The sequence below is a fragment of the Syzygium oleosum genome, unplaced genomic scaffold (genome assembly GCF_021117445.2).
Source record: "Syzygium oleosum isolate NSW1041296 unplaced genomic scaffold, Sole_v2.1 Sole_v2.02, whole genome shotgun sequence".
Lineage (NCBI taxonomy): Eukaryota > Viridiplantae > Streptophyta > Magnoliopsida > Myrtales > Myrtaceae > Syzygium > Syzygium oleosum.
Genome location: NW_026607486.1, coordinates 493,787 through 507,344, shown reverse-complemented (window position 1 = coordinate 507,344; position 13,558 = coordinate 493,787). Strand labels below are relative to the sequence as shown.

General features: G+C 39.7%; 2 protein-coding genes across 2 annotated transcripts; one reads left to right on the top strand and one right to left on the bottom strand.

Annotated features, from left to right (window-relative positions):
• Window positions 1-1,798: 1,798 nt before the first annotated feature.
• Window positions 1,799-5,489, top strand: LOC115692034 (probable protein phosphatase 2C 2). The gene is made up of 5 exons (XM_056305242.1): window positions 1,799-2,855; window positions 3,416-3,589; window positions 4,329-4,499; window positions 4,594-4,773; window positions 4,936-5,489. Exons 1-5 carry the CDS (start codon window positions 2,160-2,162, stop codon window positions 5,080-5,082), a joined length of 1,368 nt encoding a protein of 455 aa, XP_056161217.1. The 5' UTR covers window positions 1,799-2,159; the 3' UTR covers window positions 5,083-5,489.
• Window positions 5,490-10,818: 5,329 nt separating this feature from the next.
• LOC115692035 (nuclear pore complex protein NUP50A-like) lies at window positions 10,819-12,385 on the bottom strand. Its single transcript, XM_030618783.2, has one exon. It carries the CDS (start codon window positions 12,383-12,385, stop codon window positions 11,135-11,137), a length of 1,251 nt encoding a protein of 416 aa, XP_030474643.1. The 3' UTR covers window positions 10,819-11,134.
• Between the last annotated feature and the right edge of the window lie 1,173 nt (window positions 12,386-13,558).

Genomic DNA, 13,558 nt, shown 5'->3' with positions numbered 1-13,558 from the left:
CTCATACGCAAAATTGAGGTGAGAGGACGGAGTGACCGAGCCCGAGATCAAATGGGGCGAGAGAGAGAGCGAAGAGAGAGTCAGAGAAGTGAGTTGAGTTTAAGAAAAGTTATGAATCCATTTAACGCTCGTATTATTTTGGGTTTTACCGTTCTAAAGCCATCTATAACACATTTATCGAATATAACTAACTCATATGGTAATTTTAGACATGGGTCTATAATCCATTTCGACAGGCCTACCAACATGGACTTCGACATGGACAGGATGCGAGTCTTTCGATCTTACTCTCGACATGATTATGGCCGATCCGATCTAGTCTGTCCGGCCATTCTGAAACGTGCCCTAGAAAATGTTCGATGCGTGACGAAAGCGCACATCGAAAGCAGCCAATGCGCATTTTTTTGTACTAGAAAAATCTATTCTATATGATAAAATATGCGGAATTAATCTATATGCAATGTTAGAGATTCTTCACCTGCGAAAATGCCTTATAAGTGACCAAGCATGCGATGCATGACTTTTATTTCTCTTTTTCTTTAATGTTGCGCAAATACGGATTAACTAATGTGAAAATAGCAAAAAGATAAATAAATCACTTAATTTGTCCAAAAATAATAATAATAAATCACTTAAATGATCCTGAATGCGCATCAATTCGAAATTTTTACATGATCTTTTTATTTCTTTAATGCGGTGCGAATATGAGACTCGTTAATCAAGCGAGAGATATTTGATTTTGTTTTTTTGTTTTTATGCACACCAATTCTATGTTTAGAAGAACTATTGAGACTTTGCGAGTTGATTGATGTTGATGGAAACCAAAAAAATTCAAACATCAGATTGTCTCCATCGTCAAGCTCTTCGATCGCATGCCATCATGACAAGTGGTGTTAATTGTTAAACCCTCCTTCCAACCAGCAACTGTCTAACAAAAGTCAATATTGATGTTGTCCTTCGATTTGTACATATTTATAACATGCTATCCGGCACATGAATACGGAGAAATGTACCAAAAGTTTTCAATCTATTTCATTAGTATCAATTCGATCATAAATATTTTCATAATTTGATCAATTTAGTTATAAATAAATTTTAAATCTGTATTAATTCATTCCATCTAGCCAATTTAGAGCGGAAATTGCTAACTTGGTGTCAGCCGTCCTACCTGACACATTCGGCATATGACCGGCGGTGACGTTGACATTTTTAATAATACTTTAATCATTTTTGAATTATTTTTTCCCCTTTTTTTTCTTTTTTTTTCCTTCTCTTTCCTTTGGCTTGTGGCCGGTCAGCGACCCCCGCCACAGGTGAGGGTCACGCTTGCCAGATCCACGTTAGCGCCGGTCGTTCGTCGGCCGTGCCACGTCAGGACGGCCGGCGTCCACATCAGTAATTTCCAGCCTAAATTCGCCGGATGCACTAAATTGGTACCAATATAAAAATGGTTAGGGCTAAATCGATCCAATTGAAATGTTTAGGATTGACTCGGTACAAATGCAACAGGTTTAGAATTAGCACCTCTCCCCCCGTGAATACGCAATCAGCATTTCCTCCTAGCATTACTTATAATACAAGGTAAGCTTTATGATAGCCGACACGGTGGGAAAAGAACTCAAAACGCTCAACCCCAAAATAACAGGCGAGCAAAAACGCCAGAAAGAGGTCAAAGATTTAGGTGGCTTTACCCAGTCAAACGATCTTGTTTCCTTATCGGGCAAGCTTTGAATCAGCAAAAGGGAAACCCCCAAAGCGAAGTTAGACGCCGAAACCCTCATATAACAATACAAACACGCACTCTTTTGCCGATTCCTAGGGGCAACGACCACTTCCTTGGCTTTGAAGTTTTCAAGAAAACCTTGGCCTTTGTTCATCTCTCTCTTTGTCTCTGCCTTCGTGGGCAAACACACTACGTCCTCGTAATCCACCAAAACTCCCGTCGTTGCTAATTCCGTTGACCCAATCCTCGTCCCTTTCACCGTCCACCCTTTCCAAATTGGATCAAGACTTCCATATTCTTCCTTGCTTTGCAGACACAATCATCCCTTACAGGCCTTTCACGAATCACACATCGTGCATGGTTTCCAGAGGGGTCTCTCTCTTCATTCCCATGCAGCGTCACCAGCTTCCCAATCCTCGTCCTTTTTCATCCAGTGATGATGATTGATTTGCATGAGCTTCTGTGGGGCTTCTCTGTTGTCTCTCTGGTGCTGTTCTTGATCCGAAGGCTCCGGAGCCTGATGATGTCTGTCGCTGTTGGGCACGAGTCTTCGGCGTTCCCGGCGTCTCCCGGTCCCCTGCCGTCGCTTGCCAAGGTCCTCGCGGCATGGAGAGGGCCGTCCCCGGCTTCTCCGAGCTTCCGGCCTGAAACCCTAGAAAGCCTAGCTTCCACAAAGGGAGAGATATCGATCCTCAGGAACGGGAGCGCCCCTAGAGAAGGCGAAATCTCCCACGCCGAACCGGAAGATTCACAGGACGAATCGCATCCAGCGAAATATGATGATTTGTTGAGGCACGAGCAATGTAGAGAAGTGCGTGAAAAAGGTATGCACGATGTAGGTGCACACGAGATTGATTCCGAGGCCATGTCAGATGTCCCGGCTTTATCGGTGGAGAAAGTGATTGCCGGCGAAAAGGGGAGTGCTAACAAGCTCAGGAAGAGGCCGGCGAGGCTTATTTTGCCGGAGAATTTCCCGGTTCTCGAATTGGGCTGCGAAAGGTCGAAGAAGAGAGAGAACAAGGAGTTTGAGATTGAGGGAAGAGATTACTGTTTGGCTAGCAAGAAAGGGAGGAGAGATGTAATGGAGGACAGGTATGGAGTCACGGTCGATGTCGCCGGAGATCCCAAGCAGGTAGGGTTTAAATTTATTCGCAGGCATTTTGTTCTTTTTATTTTTCATGTTTTTGCGAATTGATGATGATTCATTCTTTCATAGTAATTCTACTAGCTTTGCTATATTGGTGACCATCATTATTTCGTAACCAGTCTTCCGATTCTCGTTCATCACGAGCCATAACGCTACACTATTAGTGTCGACCTTTTCGCAGTCGGTGGTAAGAAACCATGGATCATGGATAGTTTTGGATTCCTCACTGGTACAGAATGATTTAAACAGAAGAATTCTTGTCGAGGATGACGCAGAGTCTATCGCCACACAGGCGAATGGATTGGTCATTCTTAGGTGCTGATTAGTATTTTGGACGATTGCATTCGGCATGGAGCGAGTGACGATTAGTCTGCTCGTTCCTACCTTGACCTTGCTGTTTTCCGTGAGATCAATTTTAATGTGTGAATCAGGACTTGATCCGGTTGTCCTAATTATTCAACTTCAGAGCTTATTATTTGCGAATGCATAGGAAGTGCTATACTTTCCGACACTCTTGGAGGTATAATAATTCCTCTCATCCGCAGGCGTTCTTCGCTGTGATAGACGGACACGGAGGCCGAGCCGCGGCTGATTACGTCGCTGAAAATCTAGGAAACAACATCCTTAGAGAAGTCGAAACCCGGGGGAAGGAAAGAGGTTCTCTAGAAGGGGCCATTCGCAAGGGCTACTTGGTCACAGACAAGGAGTTTCTCAGTCAGGTAAGCCGTCTGCTTTCAGGAAATAATATAAGAAATAGTGATGAGTCTCATGTTACATGCATGTGCTTTGGGGAATTTCAAATGGGGACTAAACAATTGAGAGTTGAATCAGTTGATTGAAGACCTGAAATTTGCTTAGGAAACCTTGCAGTCTAGATGATTGGGCTTGGTCGCTGCTCCTCGTTTTGGAATTTTGACCCTGAGACCTCGTCCTACTGTTTTTAATAACGTGCTTTCTGCTTTTAAAATCTGTAAGCAGAAATATTCAAAGGACAATTCACCCAGAAATTGCGCCATATTATGACTTTGCTCAATAACCCAAAAGTCATCTTAGATGATTTCTTGGACTTTGAAACGAGTCGAGTCGAGCTTTTTTTAAGCTACTTGAATTTGACTCCGCCTAATAACCATACTCCACACAGACTTTGGCTATTCCTTGCAAAACTGAGTCGAGTCGAGCTCGAGTACACTGAATAGTTTGGTCAGTGAAGACCGATAGCTAGATAAATGAAGATCAACCGAGTTTTGAGTGAGTATGGATTGTCGAGTCGACTGTTCCCCTTGAGTCGGCATAGTATAGGTGATGGTTACTTGGCCAAACTAGATCTTACTTGTACAATCTCCAAGAGAGTTTTCCTTCATGAACATCATCATTCTAACGCTTTCTGTTTAGTTTTACTAAGGAATTGCCAGAGCTGATACAGTTTGATAACAGCCAAAAGGATTCACATAAATGCAGGGTGTAGCTAGTGGAGCTTGTGCAGCTAGTGTGCTGCTGAAGGATGGGCATTTACATGTAGCAAATGTAGGTGATTGTAGGGTAGTTCTATGTAGGAAAGGAGTAGCTGACACATTGACCAGAGACCACCAGGTTAGCCAAGAAGACGAGCGCCTCCGGATCGAGAACTCGGTAAGTCGTCTTTCCGATTTCAGAGCTCAATAGCATTCTTCATTACCCCACGAATGAGGGTCGGACATCTAATGAAGAATCGATAACTTTGCAGGGCGGCTTCGTACATAGCCGTAACGGGGTGTGGAGAGTACATGGCTCTCTAGCAATTTCTAGAGCAATCGGGGACTCGCATTTGAAAGAATGGATAATTTCCGAGCCAGAGATTAAGATGTGTCAGATAACACCGGACTGTGAGTTCATCGTCATGGCCTCAGATGGATTGTGGGACAAGGTAAGGTCATACTGCTAAGGGTCGCAGTTATATTGTTATCAAAGACATTCAGGTTCATATGGTTAAAAAGAAATTATCCGAATCTGATGCAATCAAACTTAAAGGTCATGACTACAACACGAGAACCTTGAATCTCGGCTCAACCACCTCGTTTTGTTACAGGTCAGTGATCAAGAAGCAGTTGATCTGGTGTCCAAACAGATCAACTTGCAAGAATCTTGCAAGAAGCTTGTGGAACTAGCTTGTTCCAGAGGCAGCATGGATGACATAACCGTGATGCTCATCAATCTTCAGAACTTTCGTTCCTGACAGCCGCTTCCGGCTCAAATTAAAACGTCGATCCACAACAAGCTGGAGGAAGCATCACGCACATGTCTTTGTCCTGGAAGGACCGGATGAAATGTCACGCACCTCGCGAGTGGGCGAGTAATACTGCATGATACAGTTTTGCAAGCAGCAGCGTGTTTAAGTGTATATACGGAGAGTTCTATACTATGAAGAATGCTAGTTTGGACTGCAAATCAGGAGTAGATTCACATGCCTTCCCCCAGAGAACATGCAGATGTAAAATTAAAGTGGATTTCACATTCCTTTCGTTACTTCAATTGTCATCGTTCTCTTGCAAATTAAGCCCGCCCCATCTTTGGAATTTGTACTTGGAATGATGTATTCTTTCCACTGAATTCGTTTCTAATCCTCAAATTAGTGATTGGCTCGCCGAACGCAGGCAAAATATATTATGAAGGAAAATAACTTTTAGTGCAGTAATAAACCCACTCAACCGTTCGACTGATATAAATATAAATGTAACCATGTAGACACCTAGATAGATTGATGGAGGTAGACCTGTTAAACGGGTGGGTCGGGTCGGGTTTGGGTCGGGTCATAAATGGTCCGACCCAAATTGATCAATTAACCCGTTTATGACCCATTTATTCATAGTGTAAATATCTCGACCCATACCCGACCCGACCCATACCCAACCCATACCCGACCCGATCCATATTGCTAAAACACTTTTATATTTAACCTAATCTAGGAATACTTATTTCTTATGATTTTTTTTTTAAATTATACTGCTAAAACATTTTATGCAATACAAAGCTAGTGAAAATTTTTTATAATTTTTTTTAAAATTGAGGTTCTGTTTGTTTTGCGAAAAATGCGACATTTCTAGAAAATATTTTCCATAAAGTCATTATCCAAGAAAATAAAAAAAAATTAATATTTTTTTTATTTTTTAAATCGAATTTTTAATTATTTTTTATTTTTCCTTTATTTTTGGCCGATCGCCGGTCGCCGTGGCCGGCGACCGACCACAGGCGAGGACGAGCTCGCCGGAGGCCGGCGAAGCTCGTTCTCGCCGATCTGGGCGAGGCTCCAGCCTCGCCGATCCGGCGAGCTCGAGCTTCGCCGCCTCGGCTCGCGATCGGGGCGAGCCTCGAGGTCGCCGAGTCCGGGCGAGCTCGAGGCTCGCCGATCGGCGAGGCTCGAGCCTCGCCCGAGGCCGGCGAGCTCGAGCTTCGCCGGCCTCCGGCGAGGTCGTCTCGTCCCGGTGGCCGGTTGTACGTGGGCCGACCACCGGCCGGAATAAAAAAAAAAAGAAAAAGAAAGAAGAGAAAATAAAAAATAAAAGAAAAAGAGAAAAAATAAAAATAATTAAATTTCGATTTTTTTTAAACATTTTTGTAAAGAGGGAGAGAGTATGTGGATGGGTCTAGTAGGTGGGTTGGACATGGGTTCCAAACTCAACCCATTTATTTTTAAACTTTAAAAATTTAAAACCCATTTAAGGTTGGCTCTTTAAAATTAAAGTGATATGACCCATTTATTTTTAAATGGGTCATATATGAATTTAAGACCCATTTTGACACCTCTAGATGGAGGGTTGCGTGTCGCCAATCCGTAGTCCCCCTCCCCATAAAAGGGTTAATACCACGAAAAATCCTAAACTCATACACGTAGGACAAATTTATCTCGAACTAATTTTTGATCACCAAAAACCCTAAACCGGTACACCCGTGACAAATTTACCCCAAACTAATTTTTTGACCACAAAAAACGTCAAAGTAGTACATTTGTGACAAATTTAGCCTCTGTTAAATTGGATTAATACCACGAACAACCACAAATTGGTAAATATATAACAAATGGAGGGACAAAACCCCAAATTATTACACTCATCAACTACCACGTGTCATCCAACTCAGCAATTTGACAGTAAAATTTAAAGGAGAGTAAATTTGTCACGGGTGTACCATTTTGGGAGTTTTGGTGGTCAAAAAATTAGTTTTGGGTAAATTTGTCACATGTGTACCGGTTTTGAGTTTTTTTTTGGCATTAACTAAAGAAAAAGGAGAGAATTGATTAACTAACCGCAAGTGCCATATCCGCCGCTAACTGCATGAAAACCATTCTGGTTCTGTCCAGAACTGATTTTTTGTTCCCAGAATCAGTTTTGGACCAAAAACCCGTTTGGTAACGCAATTTCATTTTTCTATTTCCGGGACAAGTTTGCTTCCAAAACTGATTCTGAAACCAGAAATGAGAACCAAAAAAAAGTTGGTTTTTCATTTCTAGAACAAAAGTTAGAACCATTTCTAAGGAATTCATTTTCTTCAACACACATATTCATATGGAAGTCACGATCTTTGAGGTGAGAAAAAAAAGCAAAAAATCAAAAATTTCAAAACTTAACAAAATGGTTTAGAATCTGTGGCTACCCACTTTCAGTGAAATTTAAATTTTTTTAGGTACCGAAAAAAATAAATAAAAATAAAAAATTTCAAAATTTCACAAAATGGCTTAGAAAACCTATGGCCACCCACTTTGAGCAAAATTTAATTTTTTTAGTTGCCAAAAAAAATAAAAAATTCTAAAATTTAAAAACTTCACAAAATATCTTAGAATACCTGTGGCCACCCAATTTGAGCGAAATTTTATTTTTTTAGGTGCCGAAAAAATAAAAAAAAGCAAAAAATCAAAAATTTCAAAACTTCACAGAATGGCTTAGAATACTTGTGGCCATCCACTTTGAGTGAAATTTAAATTTTTTTAGGTGCCGAAAAAAATAAAAAAAATAAAAAATTTCAAAACTTCACAAAATAGCTTAAAATACCTGTGGCCACCCACTTTGAGTGAAATTTAAATTTTTTTATATGCCAAAAAAAATAAAAATAAGCAAAAAAGTAAAAATTTCAAAACTTTACAGAATGGCTTAAAATACCTGTGGCCACCCACTTTGAGCGAAATTTTATTTTTTTAGGTGCCGAAAAAAATAAAAAAAAAAAAAAAAAAAGAAAAAATTTCAAAACTTCACAAAATGGCTTAGAATACCTGTGGCCATCCACTTTAAGCGAAATTTAAATTTTTTTAGGTGCCGAAAAATATAAAAAATAAAAAACTTCACATAATTGCTTAGAATACCTGTGGCCACCCACTTTGAGTCAAATTTAATTTTTTTTAGGTGTCGAAAAAAAAAAAAAAAAAATAAGCAAAAAAGAAAAATTTTCAAAACTTCACAGAGTGGCTTAGAATACATGTGGCCATCCACTTTGAGTGAAATTTAATTTTTTTTAGGAACCAAAAAAAATAAATAAAAAATAAAAAATACCATTTGGGCATCTAAAAAAATTAAATTTTACTCAAAGTGGGTGGCTAGAGGTATTGTAAGTCATTCTGTGAAGTTTTGAAATTTTTGATTTTTTATGTTTTTTTTCACCTAAAAAAATTTAAATTTCACTTAAAGTGGATGGCCACATGTATTCTAAGTCATTCTGTGAAGTTTTGAAATTTTTGATTTTTTGCTTTTTTTTCACCTCCAAAAATTAAAATTTCACTCAAAGTGGGTGGCCACATGTATTCTAAGCCATTCTATAAAGTTTTGAAATTTTTGAGTTTTTGAATTTTTTTGGGCAACTTAAAAAATTTAAATTTCACTCAAAGTGGGTGGCCACATGTATTCTAAACTATTCTGTGAAGTTTTGAAATTTTTGATTTTTTGATTTTTTTTGGGCACCTAAAAAAATTTAAATTTCACTAAAAGTGGGTGGCCACAGGTATTCTAGGCAATTCTGTGAAGTTTTGAAATTTTTGATTTCTTGATTTTTTTTAAAAAAAATTCAACAAATTTCCTATTTTCCCGAAATCTAAATTTTTTTTATTTTCTCGACATTTTGATGATTTTTTCTGGAATTTTTCAATTTTTTGGGATTTTCTGAATTTTTTTAAAGATTTTTATGAATTTTTCGGATTTTTTATTATTTTTATTCCATTTCTAAAAAAATGGATTTTTGTTCCTGGAAATAGAATTTTCTGTTGTTTATCAAACGGGTTTTTATTTCAGGAAATAGAAATTTTGTGTTGTTATCAAACGGGTTTCTGTTCTAGAAATAGAAATTTTTGGTCATTATCAAACGGGTTTTTTTTCTCAGAAACTCATCCAGGAACCAGAAATAGAAAAATCTATTTCTGGTTCAGGAACTCATTCCGGAACAGAATGGTTATCATTCGCTACCTAATATTTTCAATGAAATCGGGAAACTCTTTTACTTGGTGAACAGAAAATATCCCAGAAAATCTCACTTGGGATTTGCTCAAATCTCATTAGGTGAGGTCCTTGAATATTAAAAAGAAAAAGCAAGGGAAAATTTTAATTTGAAGAAAATTGAACACTACAATATGATAATCACAGGTATCAAAATAGTATCTCTAAAACGAGATTGTTAAAGCCATTAAAAATAAGAATTAGATTTCCAAAAAGAAAATAACATTAGAATTAGGCCTTCTTCGGTGCCTTTTCGAGTTCTCAACGAGTCGAGAAGGTTGCCTACAAGCTTGAGCTTCCCCCAAAGTTAAAGTTCCATCCAATGTTCGATGTAAGTATACTCGAGTCATATCACAAACACACGGATGATGTGTCTTTTACATTAATGAAGATATTATTGTACGCTTACGGGGCTTCTCATTCTACGTGCTTGGTTAAGTTGGTTCGAAAGGGCTTTTTGCTATTTGTCTCAAACTCCGCTAGAGGAATTCTCGCCATTGTTAAACAATCGAATTGACTTTGGCCGATCCATTTTTCATCTAGTGCAACAAAAAACCGCACCCTAGCTTTTTTCTCTCTATTTTTTTGTTTTCTACGATTTTGAAACTATAACGCAAAATATATTTAGCACTTAATTTAAATAATTTATACGTGATATTGTCATCCTTTTATTTATTTAAATTTTGAAAAAGAACTAGCTTTTCTTTAGAAAAATTTCTGAAACAGCAAAAACAACACACTAAATTTTGCAACCGTATTATATTCATCTATATATTACAAATAAAGTATTATAGACAGATTACACTAGATTTTGGAATGATATACATCGCCTCAAATTTGCAGTTGAATATCCCATGGCCTTTTTTTTTTGGCTTGAATAATATCCTTGGATTTATTTCCTTAAATGCATCAAACTATCTCTAATCCTCGTTCCGGTTGTCCCATCTTCCCCAAATTGCAATACGTGGTCATCCTTGCACCGCAAAAGAGATTGTGGGTGCATAGTAAGGGTGCTGTCCTACTAGCAAGAAATGCTAAAAAAAAAATAGTGAAAAGAGATTGTGGGCGAGTGCAAGGATGCGGAAAACCCAAAATTTGGTGCGCCAATCCTAACGAATTAACCTTTTTAATATCCTATATATTAGAAAAGAAGCCTCATCACTGGTAGACTCCTGTACTTACCGAGACGACATTCTTGATTTGAATTTGACCAACCACAGACAAATTATCAATGCCATGCAAATTTCAAAACAGATGTCTTTATCCTATTATAGACCCACCCAGAGAAGGCTATAGCTCTCCCGTTGGAACATGGAAGGACTAGACCACTACTACTCAGTTCAAGCATTCAGTCGCTCTTCCTAAGGGAACAGAGGATATAATTGACAAATCAGAGAAAATATGGACACAGTGAATTCTAGTCTAAGGCAGTGTAGACTGTAGAGCCAAGTTTAATGACTGCTATTATGAGCTAATCGCTTCATGCTTAGCAACCCAGGAGAAAAAATGAAGCTGCTTCATTATGTCCTATGACCGGTTAACTCGTCGAGTAACTATCCCATCGGGACAATAGCTAATCCTCTCGTTGCTCCGTACTCTCAGGTTTGTAAATGATAGTTGACAGTTTAAGACGCGATACATGAGAAAGGTAAAAACATGTCAGCAAAGGCCAACTCGACCAAAAAGATCATATACCCTAAACTCTGCTTCACGAGGACCCGGAAATTTGCTTAGTTATGAGATTATTCTCACGAACGACTTCCACAAACGACATCGACCCATAACAGAATCATCTATTCGGACGTCTACTACCTTTCACTCACTTGAATCTTCAGGGGAATTTTCTGGAGTCTTCAAAACCTCGGCTGCATCATCTTTCTGTGCTGTATTACCTTGGTGCCTTGTGACAGACTCACGGAACTCTTCTAAGATGGAGACATCTTTGAACTTAAGAGCAAACGTAGAAAGATTGCCCTTTTCTTCAGTGATGCTGTTAACGCATGCAAAAGTGATGCCTTTCTTGTCCATATTTGTGAGCTTCATTTCTGGGTAAAGACCGGCATTCAAAATAAGCCTGTAATTCCCCTTAGTTCTCATGAGGAGTCTGGCTTTCTCATTACCAGTTGTCGACACATTCACTTTGATTTCACCCTTACCACGTTCCTTCCAGCTAGCCTCTACATATTCAAACAACACAGAATCAGCAGAAAAAACCACGTTCTCATTTTCTTCACCCGTCTCAACCACAACCTCCTGCAGAGTCGTGACACCGCTATTCTCCCCCTTGGACACGACAGAAGCGCCAAAAATTGAGGAGTTCCCATTACTGGAGAGACCAAACCCAAAAGAAGGTTGGTCACCTTTGAGTCCAAAAAGAGAACCAGAACCAGTGCCTGTTGCAGACCCTTCCTTCGGAATAGACCCAAATGAGAAGGTAGAAGTAGAAAAGCCAGTACCAGCAAGACCAGTGAATGCATTTTGTGTACTTGAAAGCTGTTGGAATGAGCTCAGCGGAGTAGTTTCAGTAGTTGAATTTGAATTTTCGTCGTCTTTCTTGACATTGCTTTCGCTTTTTTCGCCTCCAGTTGCTGCCTCACCCTCTGGCTTTTGTTCGGGTGAGTTTTTAGCATCATCGTCAACATCCTTATCTGCAACATCCTCCTTATCTGCAGCAGATTCCGTTCCGACCTCATCAGTTTTGCTTTCTGCTTGTTTATTATCACCATTGGTGTCCTTCTCGGTCTCTTTATCCTCTTCATCCAAACCAGCAGTAGCCTTCTCACTCACAGCTTCCTCTTCAGGGCTCACCTCCGCGGACTTTGCCTCAGCAGGTGGAACCAAGCGAATTCCAGCAAAAGGATTGGAAGAAGGGGCAGATGTGCCTTGATTTCGACGTACTTTGACAATTCTCCTGGTTGCTAGCACTTCATTACTTGCCCTCTTGAAGGTCCCGCTCTCTTGTTCTGATGCATCCTCCTCATCATCAAGTTCAGGTCTGTCGCGATTAAGTTCTCTACCAGCAGCCCTTTTCTTTGAGGGAGGAAGGGCGTTCTCTGCGTCTCCCATGGAAAATACAGACTAAATTCCTGCATGGTTGAGATAAACTGCTAGAGTCAATACACCCATGAACTTCTTCCCTGAAAATTATATTAGAAGCATAGCGGTATACATCCTCATAAAGAGTGTAACTAGACATGGCAAATGACATGTTATTGCCTGTTCCTTCTAATGCAAACAGCAAAAAGATTGCTGCGACCTAAGGTTTAGCAGAGTTGGTCAATACTCAACACCAGATTGCCCCTCAAGAAGTGAGGCCATGATTCACGTCCCAGCAAGCCCCAGTGAAGGCAACTTTCTTATGGTCATCAACCAACCTTGTACCTCAGTAATGATCCCATTGCAGAACAAGCCACACAGTTTCATGGATGCTCTAAGACACCTGATCAACCAACATCTTAAAGAAAAAACAACAAGAAATTGACCCAAAAGGATTTAAGTATTTTCATTCAACTTTCGCTTTACATCAATTCAAGAGCAAATAAAGGCTGAAAGACAACTCACTATATTTCGTGCCACCGTTCTGGAAAATTACATAAAGTGATCTCGAATGAACGCTCTCGAACAACTATTTCAAATGACAACTGAGACCCCCGCATTTTTCAAATCTAAATGAAGAATAACCAGCATCCCGACCAACATAAAACTGAAACAACATCAAGTCGAGAACACGACGCATACTCGCCGAATCACTAAGCCAATTTCTCATACACACAAATCAAAGAGGGAGTCTGAACGAACATATAACCAAATACACCGAACTGAAATTCCGAATACTACGAGCAATCCTAGAAGGAAATCTAGTCACACGCATCGCGTAACTGTCGACTACAGCTGTTGAAGCATGCACACAACCCGTGCGCCTTATCACCAAAACACACGCACGAAAGAAAAAGGCCTGTAACCGAATCTATGCAATCGGCAAAGAACACAGCAATCTACAATCCGGTATATCTTCGCATTCCAATTAATAGAGACCAAAACCTAATTTCAACAGCGACAGCAATCACTGTACGAAACTCCATGTTTCGCAATTATTTATTCAAAGAAATGAAGACCAGGTCACCACTCACTCACTCCCGACGATTCCGCGAAGCTACCGCCATTTCTGCGGAAGACGAAGCTACTACCCCCAACAAACAATAGAGAGAGAGAGAGAGAGAGAAGGAACAAACCTGAGAG